We start from the raw sequence: 23608 nt of genomic DNA on the forward strand, positions 1-23608 counted from the left end.
TTATACTGTCCCATTATTATTTTAGATTCGCTGGACATCAAAAACTCGAATAAAAGGGTATGAGCTCGAAGTCTCGAGAAATCAAGTCGTCAATTGTCTGAAGTCCGAACAAGAAATACCTAATTAATCTATTTATTACAAAAAAGATAAATGAAGTTTAAAATAAAACTAGAACTGAAAATAGATTTCAAGACTGGAGTGAAAAACTTGAGAAATGATCAAGATCAAAGGAAAAGGAGATCTTTACCATCGAAAGACATCGATTATCGATAGTTCTTTTTCGATATTTTTCTTCTTTTGGGGATAAAGCCCATTAAACACGATGCTCTATTCCTTGGAAATTTTATTCCCCTGTCGTCAGTAACGCATTTGTTTTACTGGTAATTTAACTTATTTTATTTAAAAAATTAATATTTAAATACTTTTATACTGTCCCATTATTATTTTAGATTCGCTGGACATCAAAAATTAATAAAATCAAAAGACCTCTAATCTTTGAGATTTTTTGCGACGCCCACCCTGTAGATTATTTAGTACAGAAAAAGAACACCACTTTTATCTAGCGCTGTAAATTGTTTATATTTTTATCAGCTGATAACAAGAGCACTCACAGCTGCATTCATTTCCATTTCATTCAAATATTATTTTTCAAATTTCAAATGCAGGGAAAAACTTTTTACTATCAAAAGTTGGTGATTGGTGATTTCTAACAATAAATTTTTACTTTAATTACTTAGTTGAAGGTATTCTCTTTACATCTGAATATCTGAAACAAATCTAAACCCTTCTGTTCGAATTGTCCAGTGTTTTTATTCCATTAAAATTAAAACACTTCCTGCTTCGCTCCATGCCCGTCATTTCAAGATGCTCCCACTGAAAAAAGACAAATTATATTTATTGGGATACCTTATTCTAAGCTGATAGTCGATGTTCCCACTGAAAAATAGACAACTCATATTTATTAGATGTTGTTCTAAGCTGATAGTCTAAATTAAATAAAGCACTACTTATAGTTTTATTGCTTTTTTCTATCCAGGATTGGGACTTTTATCCTCCTCCTCTTCAGACATCAAAAATTAATAAAATCAAAAGACCTCTAATCTTTGAGATTTTTTGCGACGCCCACCCTGTAGATTATTTAGTACAGAAAAAGGACACCACTTTTATTTAGCGCTGTAAATTGTTTATATTTTTATCAGCTGATAACAAGAGCACTCACAGCTGCATTCATTTCATTCAAATATTATTTTCAAATTTCAAATGCAGGGAAAAACTTTTTACTATCAAAAGTTGGTGATTTCTAACAATAAATTTTTACTTTAATTACTTAGTTGAAGGTGTTCTCTTTACATCTGAATATCTGAAACAAATCTAAACCCTTCTGTTCGAATTGCCCAGTGTTTTTATTCCATTAAAATTAAAACACTTCCTAAAAATTTCAGAATATTACAAAAAAAGTTTTCAACTTACCCATTAGGGTGTTTGGAGAACTGTGCCAAGTTGAAACCAACCTACCTTATCCTAATATTATTTCTTACTAATCTAATTACGGATTTAGGCCCAATTTCAACAGCTATGATTTAAGCACAGACTTTGGGTGTGATATTTGAAGTGGTGAATTCTGAAGACATTATGACTTCCATTGAAAACCAAGAGTCTGAGGTCCGTCAGAGAAAAGTTGCTGAACCCAAGGCTGAATCTGAACAGGACACAGAAAATAAAAATGCTAATCTATCTCAACCCGAAACTGAAAGTGATCAGGTACGTAGATGATTTTGAATGTTTTTCTCAAACACTTTTTACTTACCATTTCTTGATTAAAAATTTCCAAATTTCAACAGAAAATAAAAATGCTAATCTATCTCAACCCGAAACTGAAAGTGATCAGGTACGTAGATGATTTTGAATGTTTTTCTCAAACACTTTGTACTTACCTTTTTTTGATTAAAAATTTCCAAATTTCAATTACTTAAAATCTTGAAAAACAGATGTTTGAAAATAAAGCCTTGTATCTCAATGATTCAGTTTACTCAAACATGCTTAGTGGTCAAGGTGCCTGCCTGATAAGCAGGAGGGTTTGGGGTCAAACCTTGTCAAGGCATAAAATTTTACCTTCATCTATTTCATGATTTGACCACACAAATTTGCACCCCTAAGGGTCCTATTGGTCACCTTCAACCTGATCTTGAGGCTTTTTATAATCCCTATGTTTAAGGCTACAGTACCATTAGACCTGTATTTCTAGTATTTACAATATTGTATAACTCTCCTAGTAAGTATACAAAAATGTGTGTGCTTTGATTTGTGACTTTGTAAAACTAGAAATGCACATCCAATGAAACAATAGCCTTAATGGAGCTTCTTTAACCCATATACTTAAAATTTAAGAACTGATAAGGTAGGTAATGCCAGAAGTATGTTGTGTGGTTTGTTGACAACCTTAATTGCCTCTACAGTTCTGAAAATGATGGTATCAATGTAGATATTTTATTCAGATGTTTGAAAAAAAAATTATTTATAGCATTAACCCTTTTTGTCTAAGGTAGGTAATGCCAGAAGTATGTTGTGTGGTTTGTTGACAACCTTAATTGCCTCTACAGTTCTGAAAATGATGGTATCAATGTAGTTAATTACCTTAATATTTACAAACTACCAATAAAACTTTAAGTTGTTTGTCAAAACACTTTTTTTTTTATTCAGATGTTTGAAAAAAAAATTATTTATAGCATTAACCCTTTTTGTTATTTTCAGAACTGTTTTGTAGAATATTTGTTTGATCTTCCAATTACTTGTAGACATAACCTAAATAATTATTGTTTGCTTGATTTGCTGCCTTGATTTTCATTGTGTTTTGATAAATATTTCTCTATTTATTCATTCATGGTTGGTTTTGAGTCAGCTATGTATGATTCATTCCCTTCCAATTACTTGTAGACATAACCTAAATAATTATTGTTTGCTTGATTTGCTGCCTTGATTTTCATTGTGTTTTGATAAATATTTCTTTATTTATTCATTCATGGTTGGTTTTGAGTCAGCTATGTATGATTCATTCTTAGGATGCATCATCTCCATGATCAATTCACCATGGTGTGGTTAAATTCAACAATGAAAAAGTTCTTACTTCAAAATTTAAAACACTGTTTTCATCAGTAACTACCTTTTTCAAGCAATTTTCAAGCAAAAATTGAATTATTTAAAGTTTGAGAAGATTTTAGTTTGTTTATAGCATTTTCCATTTACTTATTATATTCTTTATTGTTATAACTTCTTGGCTACTCATTCTAATATGTAGGATGTAGGTACCTTGATTTCACATTCTTCAATAGAGTAAGAAACTTGCCTTGGAAAAAAATAGGTAACTCATTAGGTACTAGGTACTTATGGTGATTAAAAAGTATAATAAATTAGGAAAGTAAAAAAAGGAAAACATTTGAAAGCAATAAAGATTCATATCTATCTATTACAGGAAACATATAGATACTGTTAAGTACAGGAAACTTGGAAACACAAGGTTTATTGACTTCCACCTTATCATCCAGATATATCTAACCTAATGTGGCTAGAATACATATAGGTATGGCCAGTATAAGTCATGTTCTTATTAGCGTTTCCCTTCAAATGCTATACTCATTCATTACTAAGCCATGATTCCGAGATCAAGACTACGTCATAACAACAAAGCTCAAAATTACGCTTAAGATTGTCAATTTTTGTCCGAATACATATAGGTAGAATACATATAGGTATGGCCAGTATAAGTCATGTTCTTATTAGCGTTTCCCTTCAAATGCTATACTCATACCTACTCCCTACATAATTACATATATTGGATTTAACATCATGCCTTGGTAGACGTTATGAATCTATTAGGCAATATATGAGCTCAATGCTCAATATGAATCTATTAGGAGTTTTACTTACTTCCTAGTGATATTTACATAATGCATAATGACTCAATAGAGATCATAATGACAGTTGATATCCAACATCATGCCTACTTGATCAATAAATTTTGATATTTTTCCCAGCCAAATTACAACACCAATGTAGATTCTTTCAATTTTCGTTGCCTGCTTTTTGGTTTCACAGCTAGAACTTCTACGAGTATTTTTACTTTTTAAACTCATTGTTCTTGAACACATGTTTCTCAAACAGGTGTAATAATTATTGTGGCAGATCGCCAATTGTTCTGATCGTTCAGGAATGACGTTTTAAGAGGCGAAATATAGGAACGTACCATGAAAGATCTCATCATTCTTTCTGGCTTAAATTAGGTAGGTACTGAGTTACAATACATTGAAATTTGTCACACAATATGGGATGAAATCATGAAAATGTGTTTGTATTATTTACCGAAATGTGAACTAGTTCTTCTGTGCAATATTATTACCTTTTAGGACGTTATAGTATAGAAATAGTCATTTTCCAATGAGAACCTCAACTCATCTGTTTAGAGAAATTTATTAACTATTTGACTAGATTAGAAATGAATTTGTTACCATTGTTTGATGTGTGGATAATTTATTGATTCCAATTTCTTAGTCATGTATATTTTTTCTTATATTAGTATATACTTATATACGTAGGTATTATTTGTTTTATTGTTTCTATGTATCTGTCTTCTCAATTTATACTATTGTTTTTCTTAGTATGTAACTTCCTGTTTTGTAGGTACAAATTTGTGTTGAAAAATGGTTGAAGTGTGAGTTCCAGCGTGACAAGTAAAATGCGCCAGGTTTTTCTAGAGTTGACTGCAGTATTAGCTGTCGAAATGCCTTTGTCAGCATGGGGCACATTTGGTTCTTGTTTTAGCCTAATAGCCTTGTTAATCTAGGTCTAATATTTATTTATTTTCTTTATGATTGTGTTATAGCCTTAACTTTTTATGTTTATTATTGTTCATTTTTAATTTTAAATGTTTATCCTTCCTTCTTCATATTGTGTTTCTCATTCCCTTATCATTCACGTGATTGTTAAATCAATGGGATTGTTATCTACGGATTCAAGTGATCTGTGGTTTGTGCCAAAATGTTCTTCTCTTCCTCTTTTTTCTTGTAAGTAGATTTCATACTTACCTGGTTTAATTTTGCCTCAATAGGACAGTGGTTTAGACACTCGTCTTGTAAGCCGGATTGCGCAGATTTGGTCCTAGCGGAAGGATTAATAATTCTACCACATGATAAAAGACCTTGTAAAGTGGTCGAATATGCCTCGTACATATTAACCTCGTCAGTTGGTTACTTTCCGCTCTATTAAGAAAGTCAGTATATTACGAACTGAAAAACGACGGCTAAAACGTAATTTTTCAAGATTCTTTCCTTTTCTTAGGAGTTACCATTTTCATTCATTTTTCACGTAATTAGAACTATACCTAGTTATTTTATTTTTGATAGAAATAATAGCATTCTTTATAGCATGTAAGGGAAGAAGCATTTGAAAAGATATATTTTTGCTACATATTTTATATGTAAGTATTTGTTGTGTTTAATTAGATAGATATACTTATCTAGGAAGTTTTGTGTGTAGATTTGTTCATTATTTATTTAGCTCGAGTGTAAATTTTGTTATATTGTAGGTAGGTAATTCGATTATTGAGTTTTTATTAAATTTAATGTCGTAAAAATAATTATTGGATCCCTAATTTTTCTTCCTTCTTACTTTTTTGTGTAGGTAGGTAGGTACGTATTATTCTATGTTCAGTCAAAAGTTAAATCATTCAACCAAATTTAAATAAAGACGCGACTAAAAGACCCTATTAGCCTTGAAATTTAACCTCTTCAAATTGACTAGTCATTTTAATTTTTAACTTCACAGAACTCCTTATTACAAAAAATAGTTCGTTTTATCGGATTTCCGCGAAATTTTTTGGTACCTATGCTTCACTAGGAATAAGTGGGTAATTTTATATGTAATAAAAAATAGAAAGTAAAAAAGCAAGTTATCTAAAATTGTGCTTTATTTATTTATTTTGACAGAAAAAAACTAATTGTTTCGTTATGACTAGCATTTTGGCTGTTTCCTTTTTCTTCCATGTGTTTGTAACTTGTAGGTAATTTGGAAATTATGGATAGGTAGCTATTTTTTTCCCTCTGGTGCCAGTATTTTTCTTGTTACATTCCATTTCATTCAAAATATAACTTTCAAATCCTATAAATAAACCGCTATTTACTGTTTCACAAAATATACAAAAAAGTCTCTTTTCATAAATTATGATTTCATATGTTATTATTTTCTTGTTCAATAAGTTTTTTACTTTCTATTACTACAGTATAGCGAGCTATACTAGTAATGAAAGTATTGCAATCGGTCCAAATTTTCAAAATCGGGAAATGGGTGGAAATATCCGTTTTGGGGTCCCCTGATTCCAAAAAAGTGGTTTTTAGCCCATGGTCTGTACGTAACGTACGTACGTACTACAGGTTTAAATGGGAAAAAGTAAATAGTTGTGAACAAAATATCTCAAGAACGGTTTATCGTAGAGAAATGAAATTTGGTATGCTATCCCGGCATGGTCCAAGGACGCGACTGTAACAATTTGGTAAAAATCGGACAGTCACCCATCCAGATATTAACCAAAGTAATTGTTACTTAACCCTCATTTCGTGGAAAATGTTGAAAAGGTTGTGAACAAAATATCTCAAGAACAGTTTGTCGTAAAGCAATGAAATTTGGTATGCTATCCCGGTATGGTACAAGGACGCGACTGTAACAATTTGGTAAAAATCAGATAGTCACCCATCCTGATATTAACCAAAGTCACTGTTGCTTAACCCTTATTTCGTAAAAACGGTAAGAGACATAGAAAACCTTTGGTCATTCGGATGTGAATATTCTAATCAATGTGATTTTTCACGCCGAATCGAATGGTGCTACTTGTAGTACTGTCCACTATCTTCAAAAAACTTTCTGAAAAAGCTAGTTTATTTCGAGTATACACAAAAAAAAAAAAAAAAAAAAAATCGCAAATGGTTTTCGAAAGCCATTTTTTTCGCGTACTTGACTTATCGTGATCGTTTTCGTTTACAGGTTCATCGTGCCAGTGTCCATGATCATTTGTAACGACGTTTGGGCCTACGTATTCGGCTTCTTTTTCGGAAGAACTCCACTCATAAAGTTGTCACCAAAGAAAACGTGGGAAGGCTTCATCGGAGGTGGTTTTGCTACCGTCATTTTTGGTCTTCTGGCTATATGATTCCTTATCACACGGGGAGTATTTTAAGATAGAAAATTTTTGGTCGAAAATTGGCCGCCGTAGGCGATCGATTTTGGACTTTTTTGGACACTTTTTAATGATCCCTCATTACATATATGGGGAGTATTTTAAGATAGGAAATTTTCGACCAAAAATTGGCCGCCGTAGGCGGTTCAGGCTCGGGACTTAGATTTTTTTTCTTTTTTTCAAATACGTATTTCGTAAATGTAATAGAAAGTTGTGTGATGTTCACACCAGATTTTTACTTTCTATTCTTTCTAACTTCATCATTGTTGGCTTTTCCCTTTCAGTGGATAGCGTCATAACTCATAACTAAACGCAGCTCGTAGTCCTATATTGTCCTAAAACAGAAAAGAACAACGCTCTTATGTTTGTATCATCACTATCACTATATCATCAGCAGAGCGAAATTCGCAGGGGTAGGAACGAATGGCAAAATCTCAACCTCACCACTACTACCCTGTATATTTTTCACACAAAAGATTTTGAGCATCGTAACAATGGAGAAAACGTGGGAAGGCTTCATCGGAGGTGGTTTTGCTACCGTCATTTTTGGTCTTCTGGTAAGTTTACCCCTTTTCATATTTTCAAATGTACGTTATTCCACTCAATCTCTATAAACCTATAGCTTGGATGTCTATAAAATTGGAAATATCTTGCCTTTACGAGTACATCCAGTATACAAATCCATGTTTTTGTATCTAAAAACCGACACAGAAATTACAGATACAAATTTTCCAGAGGATAAATTCTATAAACCTATAGCTTGGATGTCTATAAAATTGGAAATATCTTGCCTTTACGAGTACATCCAGTATACAAATCCATGTTTTTGTATTTAAAAACCGACACAGAAATTACAGATACAAATTTTCCAGAGGATAAAATTTTTGTATTTTTGTTTGATTTCAGTTTTCCTATGCCCTGTGTCAACACAAGTACTTTGTGTGCCCTATAGAGTTCAGTGAAAAATTGGGCCGGATGTCAATAGATTGCGAACCCTCTCAGCTCTTCAGGCCTCATGAGTATTCTCTTCCGTCCTTCCCAGGATCTTTTCTGTCAGTAGTAAGTATTGTTTGATCGATTTTGGATGGCATTTTTTATCGGACTAAAGATTGTGTTTGTTTTTCCGGCAATAAATCTCGAACGGATTGTCCGATTTTCATAAATTTTTGCCAAAAATTTTCCACACGAAAGAAATAGAAATTGACTCAGTTCTAAAGCTTTGCCCACACATAGTCGACGCCGTCGATCGACGAGGTAAAGAAGTGAATCTATGTTGTCGAGGCAGTGTACGATTTCAGTCGGCGTCGACTATGTGATGTGAACTAATTTAGATACACCCTGTCTGGTCCAATATAAAAATAGGAAGTAAAAAATAAAGTCCATTGAAAAAAACGCCTCTACATTAACCCTGAATACGTTTGATGAAGAATGAAATTATGAACGCTAAGGTCAAACTATGTTTATTACTTATTGTGTCCAAAATAGATTTTGATTAGATTTGTGTTAAAAAAAAAAATAAAAAAAAAAAAAATCAGCCCGTCACAACGGGCGTTAAATTAAACAAAGGAAAGGGTTAACTTCATGAATATTATTGAATAGGTAGATACTAATGAAGCAAAATCATCATGATATAATTTGATTATGTAGGCATCCACTTTTTTCTGTAATATCATGATTATTATGTTTAATTTTCATTTGATCAGCAATTCAGCAGTTGATAGTGTCATATTTCATGCATGTATTTTATCAATCGAATCTCAAACTTTGAAACTTAACCGTAAGGGAGAATATAGGTAGTAGATACCTACTGTATAGATATCCCTGAATTTGTAAGTAAGTAGCTGCCGGTTAAGTATATTAGACTAGATCCCAAGTATGTAATTTAGAACAGTAATTCGGAGGTTCTGCAAGTAATTTGAAAATCTGTCGGTAGTGGAATACCAGCAATATTACTGGATTGTTACTTTGACGTTAAATGCTTTTAGGTTTTACTCACATCCTCACATCATCCCTCTAGTCATATCAATCATCGCACAAGAAGCATCAAACCTGGAACCACACGTATGAGTAGACCTTTACTTCACGTTTATCATAACATTCGTAGATTTAAAGGCCCCCGTTTTCTTTTTCCCCTAAAAAAAGCGGTCGCCCCATATTATTCCAAAGCAGCCTTCTGGGTAAGTTTTTGGTTTCGTACCTTTTTGGCATTTTTGCATGCTGCTTGCTTTCTTTGCCTGCCTTATATTCTACTTTATTCTTTATTTCCCAACACTTTTAACTATAAATGTAATTCTATTGAATAAGTTGTGGGTAACTTATTTTAGTATAAGCACTTGGGTAAACGAAAAAGCCAATTGTATTCATCCTTCTTTTAACCATCTTCAAATCTCAGGATCTGTATCCCTCGGACCATAAGACTCAAGGGGATACAAATTAGAGAGCACACATGAATAGGCATTTCTAGCAACATGAAGTTATTTGTTCTGATAACAATGTAACCATGGTAACCTTATAATCTGTGCATTTTGCGTATTGTATTGCATACGGAAAATGTGCTTATCACTGATTTGCTATGTTATCAATTACCTTGGTATAATAAATCAGAATCGATGACTTTATATTGCCTAGGTATCGAATAACTTCGCAATTAAGGATAAATGGAATGTTTCAGTATTACTCTAGTATCTTGGTAGGTACTAGGTGTAAGTGTAATATTACAAACAATAACCGGCCTATTTATGAGTGTACTGAATATTCCTATTTCCTAGGCATCGCTGCATAACTTTTCTTACGAATCACGTACTTTCCGCAATTTGCACAATTCATTAATTTTCTAATCAGTTACACAGATTAAGGAATAAGGAGGTCATGGGCTATTTTCTCTAACGGGATTCAATATCGGTGCACATAAAAATAGTTAAAATATTTCTTACAGCAACTACGAGTATGTTAACTACATAGGTACCTACTCACAAATCGGGTAATTTTCTTGGGACCAAAATAGGACAATGCATGATTTAGTAACGGATTATGAAATGAATGCTTATTATCTATGTATATGAGCTGGAAAACTGTGCATCAATTCAGTTCAGTGGAAAGAAATTGAATTTCAACTTGCATAAAATCGTTACCCGTGAAATTAGAGTGTTTTATTATTATTATCATTATTTTTTATTTGGAAGTTTGGAATTGGAGAGTTTGGAAACTCTCATTAAATTTTTTTTTTTTGAACTTCTGAAAGATTTTGAAGAAGTTAGCCACTTTAAACACTTAAGGAGGGATTTCTTTACATGAAATTTCTTGATGTGTACTCATCACTTTGCTTTTTTCTTTCCTGTTTGTAGAAAGAGGAATTGGACTCAGAAGATGACAAAGCCCAGATCGATCTTTCTTCCAAAATCAACCAGGGGACGAATAAAGTACCCAGTTTGTTGAATCGAGCGCTACAGGGATTCTCAGAAAGGTACGTACTTTTATATGTTGTTCAGTGACGTATAGATCCCATTAAAAAAAGCCCCCCCAAAGGCTCAGTAGGGGCTAGAATATGATTTGCTTTTTGGCCATTTTTGCCAAAAATCATCAAAATCGGACCAACCGTCCGGGATTTATCTTGGAACAAAAAAAAAAGAGACATTCAGATTCAAACTAAGTGAAAAATGGTTGAGATCAAACTAAAAACTCGCTTCATCCGCTCAATAAGTGATTTTCTTTTCAGATGGAAGAATTGGATCATTCGTGGCATTTTCACCTGGATTATGATCGGATTTTTCGTTCTCATCGTGTATGGAGGACCACTGGCTCTAATGGTTACAGTAAGTGTCAAGACTGCGAAAGTGAGAATTAAACCCAACAGAAAGGGCAAGGATAATTACGTGCTCGAATGTTGTTGCCACCCCATACTAAGCGCAGTATTGATTGAAGAAACCTTACAGTTCTCTTTATGTAATAGTGTTTGTATAGCATTAACGTCCAGTTGGGTCATTAGATGTATGTGGTAATATGTAGTCTATACTGACCAAAGTTCTCTTTATGTAATAGTGTTTGTATAGCATTAACGTCCAGTTGGGTCATTAGATGTATGTGGTAATATGTAGTCTATACTGACCAGGAAAGTAGAATGCTAATTGGAAATGCTTCCATGATACGGAAACATTTCAAGGTCTCCAGGGATTGTAGTATGCCGTTATGATAATGGCTAAGTAATTAAGAAGCTCATTTCATAAAGGGTAGATGGGTTTTTTCCATTTTATTATTTGAGAAAATAGGAATTTTACTATAGATATTAATAATTTTTACAATATCATATCTCGATATCACTAGGTATGGGATTCACGGGCTCAGACCGTAAGTCTGTCAAACAGCCTGAATATGATTCACCAGCATAAGAAAAGCCCTATTCTCATAGATTATCACAATTTTGTCTCTTCTTTTAGACGTTGATCGTTCAAGTGAAATGTTTCGAGGAGATAATCAACATTGGATATGCTGTATACAAGATCCATGGTCTTCCGTGGTTCCGATCTTTGTCCTGGTACTTCCTCATCTGCTCCAACTATTTCTTCTACGGAGAAAGTCTGGTGGATTACTTTGGTGTGCTCATCAATAGAACTGTAAGTACTGTTACTATTGAATAATTAGGACTGTAAGTATTGTTACTTTAAAATAAAATCCTCATGAGGACAAATGAGCACAGAGGCAAAACAACTTCGACCGCGCCGGAAATCGAAACCGGGACTTCCGGAGATCTTTGTCCTGGTACTTCCTCATCTGCTCCAACTATTTCTTCTACGGAGAAAGTCTGGTGGATTACTTTGGTGTGCTCATCAATAGGACTGTAAGTACTGTTACTATTGAATAATTAGGACTGTAAGTATTGTTGCTTTAAAATAAAATCCTCATGACAAATGAGCACAGAGGCAAAACAACTTCGACCGCGCCGGAAATCGAAACCGGGACTTCCGGAGTGCAAGCCCAGTGTGATACCCACTCGGCCACGGAGGCTATTACTATAAAATAATTAGAACTAGTAGCGAAAGAGAGCTAGACACAGGACTGTAGAAATGTCCGAATATTGAGAATTTCAAATCTCAAAAAAAAAAGCTATATTGGCAGAAGATAGAGAGAGGTTACAGGGGGGGTCTTACTTTCTTGGTTGGCGGATGATTCGGTGTACTCCGTAGGTGTACATAGGTTTCTGTTTTACTAACCCGAAATTTCATTTATTTTAAATGAAAATAATTGCCGGAAAATCCCTAATGTTTCTCAAGTTGCAGTGAAGAAAAATTGGGATTGAAATATGCTTAAAGATTCGTCCAGTGTTCACTCAAATTACTTGGAAAGCCTTTTCCTTTCTCTCCCCACTCTGACGACAAACTTTTGATTTCTGTTTCAGTCGTCTTAAAAAAAAAAAAAAAAAAAAAATCACCCAAACTTGTTAACTAGATTTGAAATTGTTCCCCCTTTTTTATTGTATTGCCGGTACTGGTTAGAGATCGGTCTCATTTAGACAGTATAACCCAGACAAACGGCACCCAATCTTATACGTTTAAACCCTAGGGATTAGTTACCTGTTGTAATAATTTCTGAGGGGAAGCCGTACGAATAAAACTAGAAATGTAAACGTTCACAAATGTGGCCATCAGGAATTGACAATCGAATCTGTCCATGATACCACCGTGTCCAGGAATTACATCACCGAAATCCTGGAAACAAATCATCATATCGAATCAAATAAATGAACGCTCTATTGTCAGTATGTACGTATAGTTATATTACATCACCGAAATCCTGGAAACAAATCATCATATCGAATCAAATAAATGAACGCTCTATTGTCAGTATGTACGTATAGTTATGTAGGTACCTAATTTCAGTATGTCTATCTGATCTATTATATTTAGGTGGTGCTCCTCAACATCTTGGTTGTATGCACCACACATTTCAGTTATGTCTATCTGATCTATTATATTTAGGTGGTGCTCCTCAACATCTTGGTTGTATGCACCACACATTTCAGTTTGTACTTATGTATCTATATCCCTTTTAAGTTGTCAGAACTGTGGTTGGTTACCAGTAGGTATCTTTTACGAATACTGTCTTCAGACTGTCCTTCCAAAATTCAAGAACAGAACTGAAAAACCTTTGAAAATGAAACCTGCAACCTGCAACGCGACGTGTAATACAAAGTGGACTAAGAAGTTTACAGAACGTAAATAACATATGATTTACAATATTAAAAAGTTAAGTAACTTGGATATATTGATATTATTACCTTTATTTTAAATGCTCTTTTGAATCCACTGGCAAAGAAACCCGGATTAATAATTCTACCACATGATAAAAGACCTTGTAAAGTGGTCGAATATGCCTCGTACATATTAACCTCGTCAGTTGGTTACTTTCTGCTCTATTATGAAAGTCAGTATATTAGGGATTAATAATTCTACCACATGATAAAAGACCTTGTAAAGTGGTCGAATATGCCTCGTACATATTAACCTCGTCAGTTGGTTACTTTCCGCTCTATTAAGAAAGTCAGTATATTACGAACTGAAAAACGACGGCTAAAACGTAATTTTTCAAGATTCTTTCCTTTTCTTAGGAGTTACCATTTTCATTCATTTTTCACGTAATTAGAACTATACCTAGTTATTTTATTTTTGATAGAAATAATAGCATTCTTTATAGCATGTAAGGGAAGAAGCATTTGAAAAGATATATTTTTGCTACATATTTTATATGTAAGTATTTGTTGTGTTTAATTAGATAGATATACTTATCTAGGAAGTTTTGTGTGTAGATTTGTTCATTATTTATTTAGCTCGAGTGTAAATTTTGTTATATTGTAGGTAGGTAATTCGATTATTGAGTTTTTATTAAATTTAATGTCGTAAAAATAATTATTGGATCCCTAATTTTTCTTCCTTCTTACTTTTTTGTGTAGGTAGGTAGGTACGTATTATTCTATGTTCAGTCAAAAGTTAAATCATTCAACCAAATTTAAATAAAGACGCGACTAAAAGACCCTATTAGCCTTGAAATTTAACCTCTTCAAATTGACTAGTCATTTTAATTTTTAACTTCACAGAACTCCTTATTACAAAAAATAGTTCGTTTTATCGGATTTCCGCGAAATTTTTTGGTACCTACTGAAATTTTTACCTCTGGACTAAGGCGCGTTGCATGCCCATCATCTGAGGCTTGAGACGACTGGTACGGCAAATGTTCAATATCACCATACTGCGACTCTGTTCCTACAGAGACTTGGTGGGGAAACATATCACAAAACTGAAAAGGAAGAGAAAAATTGTACATTCCAACAATTTGGGACATCCAAACTAAACAAACTTAAACTAACACTTCAACATAAATTTCCTGAACACTAGTTATAGGTGCTGTTTGGGTTGTTATGGGACTATCCAATATTCAAAGGGTAAACCCAGGTTTACATTCTTAGCCACCTTCAGTTGGAACCAAAGTTTCTTTCAGCTTAGTGCTTGGAATTTGAGGTGCAGTCAGTCTAGAGAGGATAATTTAGCTGTCTGAATGGGAGTAACACATTACAAGAGCAATAAAAATCATACAATAACTAGGTAAATAAAAATAATGCTGTAATACCCACAAAAATTGTAGAAGTTCTTGTTTTACCGCAAAGAATCTCCATTAACATTTTCAATTACTTTGATTTTAGCTGCTAATGAAGGTGGCTAAGAATGTAAACCTGGGTTTACCCTTTGAATATTGGATAGTCCCATAACAACCCAAACAGCACCTATAACTAGTGTTTAGGAAATTTATGTTGAAGTGTTAGTTTAAGTTTGTTTAGTTTGGGTGTCCCAAATTGTTGGAATGTACAATTTTTCTCTTTGAAACAATAAAACAAATAATACCTACGTATATAAGTATATACTAATATAAGAAAAAATATACATGACTAAGAAATTGGAATCAATAAAGTATCCACACATCAAACAATGGTAACAAATTCATTTCTAATCTAGTCAAATAGTTAATAAATTTCTCTAATCTAAACAGATGAGTTGAGGTTCTCATTGGAAAATGACTATTTCTATACTATAACGTCCTAAAAGGTAATAATATTGCACAGAAGAACTGTAATTACTCTGAGGCCGCGCAAAAGATGTGTTTAATATTCCAAGTTTTAGTCGCCTAAATGCTGGTATGAATAGTGAGGGCCATTCTTTTTAACATTATTGTCAGGAAAGACTGACAGTCATTTATTTACCATCTATTTCTTCACAAGTACCATATTTGGTGCAGCGGTCTACGCGTGTGACATGTCTGATCTAAATAAGACTTTCCAAGTCACGGGATTTTGTTTCTTTCAGAAATTTTAGTTCAAAACTTAGATGTGTCTCAGCTGTCACGAGGAATGATCTATTCGGAACCTATGATTCCCCTATTTTCCAGGGCCTCTTTGAGAGCATAGTACAGTTGAAGCTGTTGTTCAGGTTTCAAAAAATCCGATCATAATCCAGGTGAAAATGCCACGAATGATCCAATTCTTCCATCTGAAAAGAAAATCACTTATTGAGCGGATGAAGCTAGTTTTTAGTTTGATCTTTTCACTTAGTTTGAATCTGAATGTCTCTTTTTTTGTTCCAAGATAAATCCCGGACGGTTGGTCCGATTTTGATGATTTTTGGCAAAAATGGCCAAAAAGCAAATCATATTCTAGCCCCTACTGAGCCTTTGGGGGGGCTTTTTTTAATGGGATCTATACGTCACTGAACAACATATAAAAGTACGTACCTTTCTGAGAATCCCTGTAGCGCTCGATTCAACAAACTGGGTACTTTATTCGTCCCCTGGTTGATTTTGGAAGAAAGATCGATCTGGGCTTTGTCATCTTCTGAGTCCAATTCCTCTTTCTACAAACAGGAAAGAAAAAAGCAAAGTGATGAGTACACATCAAGAAATTTCATGTAAAGAAATCCCTCCTTAAGTGTTTAAAGTGGCTAACTTCTTCAAAATCTTTCAGAAGTTCAAAAAAAAAAAATTTAATGAGAGTTTCCAAACTCTCCAATTCCAAACTTCCAAATAAAAAATAATGATAATAATAATAAAACACTCTAATTTCACGGGTAACGATTTTATGCAAGTTGAAATTCAATTTCTTTCCACTGAACTGAATTGATGCACAGTTTTCCAGCTCATATACATAGATAATAAGCATTCATTTCATAATCCGTTACTAAATCATGCATTGTCCTATTTTGGTCCCAAGAAAATTACCCGATTTGTGAGTAGGTACCTATGTAGTTAACACATAATCCGTTACTAAATCATGCATTGTCCTATTTTGGTCCCAAGAAAATTACCCGATTTGTGAGTAGGTACCTATGTAGTTAACATACTCGTAGTTGCTGTAAGAAATATTTTAACTATTTTTATGTGCACCGATATTGAATCCCGTTAGAGAAAATAGCCCATGACCTCCTTATTCCTTAATCTGTGTAACTGATTAGAAAATTAATGAATTGTGCAAATTGCGGAAAGTACGTGATTCGTAAGAAAAGTTATGCAGCGATGCCTAGGAAATAGGAATATTCAGTACACTCATAAATAGGCCGGTTATTGTTTGTAATATTACACTTACACCTAGTACCTACCAAGATACTAGAGTAATACTGAAACATTTATGTGCACCGATATTGAATCCCGTTAGAGAAAATAGCCCATGACCTCCTTATTCCTTAATCTGTGTAACTGATTAGAAAATTAATGGATTGTGCAAATTGCGAAAAGTACGTGGTTCGTAAGAAAAGTTATACAGCGATGCCTAGGAAATAGGAATATTCAGTACACTCATAAATAGGCCGGTTATTGTTTGTAATATTATATTACACTTACACCTAGTACCTACCAAGATACCAGAGTAATACTGAAACACTCCATTTATCCTTAATTGCGAAGTTATTCGATACCTAGGCAATATAAAGTCATCGATTCTGATTTATTATACCAAGGTAATTGATAACATAGCAAATCAGTGATAAGCACATTTTCCGTATGCAATACAATACGCAAAATGCACAGATTATAAGGTTACCATGGTTACATTGTTATCAGAACAAATAACTTCATGTTGCTAGAAATGCCTATTCATGTGTGCTCTCTAATTTGTATCCCCTTGAGTCTTATGGTCCGAGGGATACAGATCCTGAGATTTGAAGATGGTTAAAAGAAGGATGAATACAATTGGCTTTTTCGTTTACCCAAGTGCTTATACTAAAATAAGTTACCCACAACTTATTCAATAGAATTACATTTATAGTTAAAAGTGTTGGGAAATAAAGAATAAAGTAGAATATAAGGCAGGCAAAGAAAGCAAGCAGCATGCAAAAATGCCAAAAAGGTACGAAACCAAAAACTTACCCAGAAGGCTGCTTTGGAATAATATGGGGCGACCGCTTTTTTTAGGGGAAAAAGAAAACGGGGGCCTTTAAATCTACGAATGTTATGATAAACGTGAAGTAAAGGTCTACTCATACGTGTGGTTCCAGGTTTGATGCTTCTTGTGCGATGATTACAATATTAAAAAGTTAATTAACTTGGATATATTGATATTATTACCTTTATTTTAAATGCTCTTTTGAATCCACTGGCAAAGAAACCTCCAAACGGACCAATGACAGAACTGAATAGAGACATAGACAAGGAGTGAAGGAGAAAAGGATACATGGTGATGGTTCTTTTGACTCCGAACTGAAACAAAGAAGTTGTCTTGTTAGAGAGGAGATTCCTACTTGTTATCCGCAAGTGTGGACGAAAAATAAGTTGTTATACACGTAGTTCAGTAAACTGTAGACCTCACTCAGAAAGGAGTCTTTAAGTCGTGTCCAAACATAGTCGACGCCGACTGAAATGGTACACTGCCTCGACAACATAGATTCACTTCTTTACCTCGTCGATCGACGGCGTCAACTATGTGTGGGCAAAGCTTTAGAACTGAGTCAGTGCGATGATTGATATGACTAGAGGGATGATGTGAGGATGTGAGTAAAACCTAAAAGCATTTAACGTCAAAGTAACAATCCAGTAATATTGCTGGTATTCCACTAACGCCCGTTGTGGCGGGCTGGTTTTTTTTTTTTTTATTTTTTTTTTTAACACAAATCTAATCAAAATCTATTTTGGACACAATAAGTAATAAACATAGTTTGACCTTAGCGTTCATAATTTCATTCTTCATCAAACGTATTCAGGGTTAATGTAGAGGCGTTTTTTTCAATGGACTTTATTTTTTACTTCCTATTTTTATATTGGACCAGACAGGGTGTATCTAAATAAGTTCACATTTCGGTAAATAATACAAACACATTTTCATGATTTCATCCCATATCGTGTGACAAATTTAAATGTATTGTAACTCAGTTTGGTACCTATGCTTCACTAGGAATAAGTGGGTAATTTTATATGTAATAAAAAATAGAAAGTAAAAAAGCAAGTTATCTAAAATTGTGCTTTATTTATTTATTTTGACAGAAAAAAACTAATTGTTTCGGCTTTTGGTCAAGAGGTGGAGTCTACGGAAAAACATGACATTGAAGGAAAAGTGCTGGCTCCAACTCATGATCCCTCCTGGATAGGCAGTACTCAAGTATACATACGAGGAGGCCAGTATATTGGTTTTCTAAGGTAACTAATGTGATGTTGGAAAGCATTGTTTTCCTTGTAAGTCGCAGTATGGTGATATTGAACATTTGCCGTACCAGTCGTCTCAAGCCTCAGATGATGGGCATGCAACGCGCCTTAGTCCAGAGGTAATAATTTCAGTTCCTTGCCAGACAGCTGCTTTATGACGTTTTGGGTTGGGTTTGACCTTGGTATAATCATGTACAGATATTTTCGCGCCTTAGTCCAGAGGTAATAATTTCACAGTTCTTTGCCAGACAGCTGCTTTATGACGTTTTGGGTTGGGTTTGGCCTCGGTAAAATCATGTACAGATATTTTCTAAGCTAATGTACGAGTATCTACTAAGTAATATTTATGTGTTTTTCCACGTAAAGACACGTTACGTCATTACCCAAGTGCGTATGCCATGTCGGAACTAAACTGCTACCTTCCAGCCTAAACGTGTAGGTATAATGTTATGCGACTTTTTTTTTTTTTACTTGTATGTATTACTTGCCATTGATCCCTACCCACATAAAATTAAGTAGCCTATCAAAACTGTCCTCAAGTACAGAGAATAGAATAGAATTTTTTTTTTTTTTTTTTTAATAATGAAGACAAACTTATTACCATAACTGTTATGATTTGTTTTGTATTTTCAGATTTATTTTACTGCGCCGATTTTTCGGTCTGGCAGGAACGGTATTTCTGCTGCGCTGCATCACAATGTTGATAACATCTCTATCGGTTCCTGGGTCCCATTTGCAGTGCAATCCTCGCACTTCGCCCCACAGTCACAGGTAAATAATCAAGGAGCTCAAGTAGTGGAGGGAGGGTACCCTATACCTCATGTGTTATAAAAGCGTATCCTAATAATTTCATCAATAATAATGAAATAAGCTCTTCGTGCTGTTATTTTACTGGTTTTGGTTTTCAAAATTTGAAATTCGCGCCACTCTTATGAACACCATGTTGTGCTTTTTTTCATTTTTTTAAGGATACACATCGGGATCGTTACTTCCCCTCCCCTACATTATACCTCCATGTAAATAATGTAGTGCTTATTTATACTGCTTGCATAGGACTGAAAAGTCCCTTTTTCTCCAGCAGTAGGCTACTACTATGATTATGGTCATATTCTCAAATTATATTGAGGATAAAATGCCATACCTCGGCTGGGATTGAACCCACGCCCTCCTGTTTACCAGGTGAGCGTCTTGACCACTACACCACCGAGGGAGATCTCCAACATAGTATCTGGATGGGTGACAGTGTCGTTTGTCCGTGTTTGAACTAGGCTAGACTTTATAGCTCACGCCAAGACTAGTATTTGTTTTGTACAGCTTGGCATTGTGGTAACGTAGGCAAATAGTAACAATGGAGCTTTTATCTAGTGCACGAAAACTCCGCTAGGGTTGAAACAGCGAAAATTTGAAGTTTTTTGTCAACACGAAATCACGAATAAAATAGGTATAAAAAGTAGAAACAGTTCTCTAGAAAGTAAAGTGTAAAATTTTATGTAGTACCCACTCCTCTTGTCATATTCAGGCACAGCTCTTGAAAGAAGGAGGCTTCAGTCGTTCAAGTTGAAGACAAGACGTAACACAGCACTTCAAAATTAACAGTAGTTTTTCACACACACCCTCCTATCCAAATTCACAATCTCGTCAAAGGTCATCTTCTTGGAATTCTCTTATCAAAATGTTATCATACCAGAAGCATGTTATTCATTGAAATATAGGGTAAGTTATTTCTCATTTGTAAAACAATAGTTGAACAGTGTTATTTTACTTCCTAAATACAAAGGAATTGTTGGATTACAGGTAACACAAACCTGTGGTCTCGTTAAGCTCATGGTGCTCATGCCTGTTATTAATTTTTAGTAAATAATATCTACCTAACTGCATGTTATTTCCAAACATGTCAACATTCCTACGGTTAGTTGGTTTTTCATTATGCCTGTACTCTCTGGGAGAGATGTTAAAATGCTATCAGTGAAATATTCATTTCTAGTTGTTCCCAATGTTTGCCGAGTGTAAGTGTTGCAACATATATGTAAACAGAGTATGGAGTAATGGTTTCCAACTTCAACTTCTCTAGAGAGATTGGGTGATTCAAATTGAACAAAGGGGTGGGAAGTATTTTGAAAAAATGCTCAAGTTTCAAAGGCATGATTTAGGGTCAAAGTCTCAATATCCTACTAATATTTTTTATTCAACATTCCTTACAGAATTGTTCAAAATCAACAGACCAAAATGTGTGAATCAAATAACAGTCCATTTGTTTTGGACTGGAGCATTGATAAAGTAGCAGAGTGGCTAGAACATAAAGGCCATTACAGATATGTACACCTTCTGTGTAAATCACATCAGATAGATGGGAAAGCTCTGTTAACATTAAATGAGTCAGATCTAAGATCACCTCCCCTTAATATAAGTGTAAGTTTTGCTGAATCTTAACAAGATCTTACTGTAGCAATATCATCTTTTACCTGTCTTATAAAATGTAATAGGTAATGAAATGACTATTGATAACCTGTGCATGAGCAAAAACCAAAACTCTTTTTTGCTTATTATATGTATAGGGAAGGTACAAAATCTCATTCTAATCAGTGTTCAGAAGCAGTCATAAGGACAAATCTGTACTGCAACACTTGTCATCATCAAATAGGGTACAAAATCTCATTCTAATCAGTGTTCAGAAGCAGTCATAAGGACAAATCTGTACTGCAACACTTGTCATCATCAAATAGTTTTTTTATGGTCTATTATCTGTCACTTGTATTAGTGTAAGTATGTTTCCAAATTGGTAGCTTAATCAAATGCATTTCTACAAGATTAATTGAAGTATGTTTACTGATAACATTTCTTCTTATCTTACCATAGGTTCTTGGTGATGTCAAAAGATTAGCATTGGATATCCGTCAGCTAAGAATTGAAAATCGCAGATCCCTGCTTGAAGGTCTATTATCTGTCACTTGTATTAGTGTAAGTATGTTTCCAAATTGGTAGCTTAATCAAATGCATTTCTACAAGATTAATTGAAGTAGGTATGTTTACTGATAACATTTCTTCTTATCTTACCATAGGTTCTTGGTGATGTAAAAAGATTAGCATTGGATATCCGTCAGCTAAGAATTGAAAATCGCAGATCTCTGCTTGATGTAACAATGGAGCTTTTATCTAGTGCACGAAAACTCCGCTAGGGTTGAAACAGCGAAAATTTGAAGTTTTTTGTCAACACGAAATCACAAATAAAACGTTGCTTTGCATTTAAGGTTCATTCTCTCCTAGGTTTGAATATTTCTCGATTATTTCTGGAAATACAATGGGGGAATGGTATATTTATTATTAATTTTTAGAGTCCTTCGTGACACTAGATCCTGCCTTCTTTGAGGTTTTGAAGCATAATCGTTTAGAAGAGAGTCTATGAGTTTATTATTAATTAAACTTACCAACCTCAGTGGTGCAGTTGTTAACGCGTTGGACTTTGGATCTGGATGTTGGTGGTTCGAGTTCAAGTCAAGTCATAAAATTTATCTAGGTGCAATAATCGGGGAACGGTATTTGTGAAAAGCATTTAAATATGCTTAACACACTTGAAAATTCCTTTAAATAATAATAATTAAAATAGAATAGAATAGGTATACCTTGTTTATCCTGCTGGGATTAGACTGAAAAGTCCCTTTTCCCCCGCAGTCTAACCAAGGTCTTATATATTTGATATATTATGGGGAGTACATTTTACAAAATAAACACCCTGATTAATTAATTTAAAAAAAACTTGTTTTCCTTTTTTTCCTCCAGTGATCAGTTCTTGTTGGACCTGATGTACAAAATGAAGCAAGCCTATGTGATATGGAGAGGTGCTGGGATGAGTATACAGGGTGTCAGAACTTGTGGGGACTACATGTTTAGTGGCCATACGGTAGCTTTGACCATGCTCAACTTCTTCATCACAGAATGTAAGTAATCTTGTTTATCGTATGATCTGGGAGGGCGTTTGTGGCGTTAATCTGACCTGGTAGTTTCCATTCAAGAGACTATCAGTATAACACAATCTTAAAATGTTAATCACATGGACTTCACCAAGTTTTCTCTATGTGTGATTTTTACTCAGGTATTTGACGTTTAATATTAATGCTTTACTTTGGTTTCTTTTTCAGACACACCTCGCCATGTGTACCTTCTCCATATATTCACATGGCTTCTCAATATGTTCGGCATATTTTTCATTCTGTCTGGGCATGAGCATTATTCTATCGATGTGTTCATAGCCTTCTACATCACCTCCAGGTTATTCCTCTACTATCACACGCTCGCTAACAACCAGGCGCTGATGCAGAGAGATTCCATAAGAACCAGGATCTGGTTTCCTCTGTTCAGCTTCTTCGAGTCTTCTGTAGACGGCATTGTTCCCAATGAGTTTGAAACTCCCGCTATGATTGCACAAAGACTTGTGTCCTGTGTGTTCTATCTTATCAACATGGCATTCAACAGGGTGGCCAAGCTTCTCAAGAATTGGTGCACCAGCGCTACTGTAAAGACTTCTCCTGTGTATAAAAAACGTGAATCTCCTCTCAACGCACATGGGTCGTTTCAGAACACAAATAATGTCAGTAAAAAGCTGTCCAGGTCGAGAAATAAACTACACGATCAATAGTAATTTTCAGGTCCATATAGTCATTTCGTATTAGATTGGATAATTTTAGGAAAAAATCTTAGTGATATTTAACACCCATCCCTTTG

At 34.3% G+C, this 23608-nt stretch overlaps 5 protein-coding genes across 5 annotated transcripts; 3 read left to right on the plus strand and 2 right to left on the minus strand.

Annotated features, from left to right (window-relative positions):
- Nucleotides 1-728: 728 nt before the first annotated feature.
- Nucleotides 729-11856, plus strand: LOC103524323 (phosphatidate cytidylyltransferase, photoreceptor-specific-like). The gene is made up of 6 exons (XM_026833395.1): nt 729-743; nt 1443-1761; nt 9208-9399; nt 10567-10685; nt 10938-11034; nt 11656-11856. The coding sequence occupies exons 2-6, from the start codon at nt 1633-1635 to the stop codon at nt 11854-11856; spliced, it is 738 nt and encodes a 245-aa protein (XP_026689196.1). The 5' UTR covers nt 729-743; nt 1443-1632.
- LOC108254550 (phosphatidate cytidylyltransferase, photoreceptor-specific-like) lies at nt 7001-8327 on the plus strand. The gene is made up of 2 exons (XM_017449563.2): nt 7001-7186; nt 8129-8327. The coding sequence occupies exons 1-2, from the start codon at nt 7049-7051 to the stop codon at nt 8294-8296; spliced, it is 306 nt and encodes a 101-aa protein (XP_017305052.1). The 5' UTR covers nt 7001-7048; the 3' UTR covers nt 8297-8327.
- Nucleotides 11857-12767: 911 nt separating the features above from the next.
- On the minus strand, nt 12768-18011 carry LOC113473920 (phosphatidate cytidylyltransferase, photoreceptor-specific-like). The gene is made up of 2 exons (XM_026833412.1): nt 17819-18011; nt 12768-12924 (listed from the first exon to the last, which is right to left on the minus strand). Exons 1-2 carry the CDS (start codon nt 17924-17926, stop codon nt 12775-12777), a joined length of 258 nt encoding a protein of 85 aa, XP_026689213.1. The 5' UTR covers nt 17927-18011; the 3' UTR covers nt 12768-12774.
- Nucleotides 15182-17767, minus strand: LOC103524324 (phosphatidate cytidylyltransferase, photoreceptor-specific-like). The gene is made up of 3 exons (XM_008489339.3): nt 17621-17767; nt 15995-16113; nt 15182-15753 (listed from the first exon to the last, which is right to left on the minus strand). Exons 1-3 carry the CDS (start codon nt 17732-17734, stop codon nt 15690-15692), a joined length of 297 nt encoding a protein of 98 aa, XP_008487561.1. The 5' UTR covers nt 17735-17767; the 3' UTR covers nt 15182-15689.
- A 920-nt stretch (nt 18012-18931) lies between the features above and the next one.
- LOC103524311 (sphingomyelin synthase-related 1-like) lies at nt 18932-23608 on the plus strand. The gene is made up of 4 exons (XM_026833396.1): nt 18932-19008; nt 19523-19660; nt 22667-22824; nt 23026-23608. The coding sequence occupies exons 1-4, from the start codon at nt 18932-18934 to the stop codon at nt 23520-23522; spliced, it is 870 nt and encodes a 289-aa protein (XP_026689197.1). The 3' UTR covers nt 23523-23608.

The sequence above is a fragment of the Diaphorina citri genome, unplaced genomic scaffold (assembly GCF_000475195.1).
Source record: "Diaphorina citri unplaced genomic scaffold, Diaci psyllid genome assembly version 1.1 scaffold92, whole genome shotgun sequence".
Lineage (NCBI taxonomy): Eukaryota > Metazoa > Arthropoda > Insecta > Hemiptera > Psyllidae > Diaphorina > Diaphorina citri.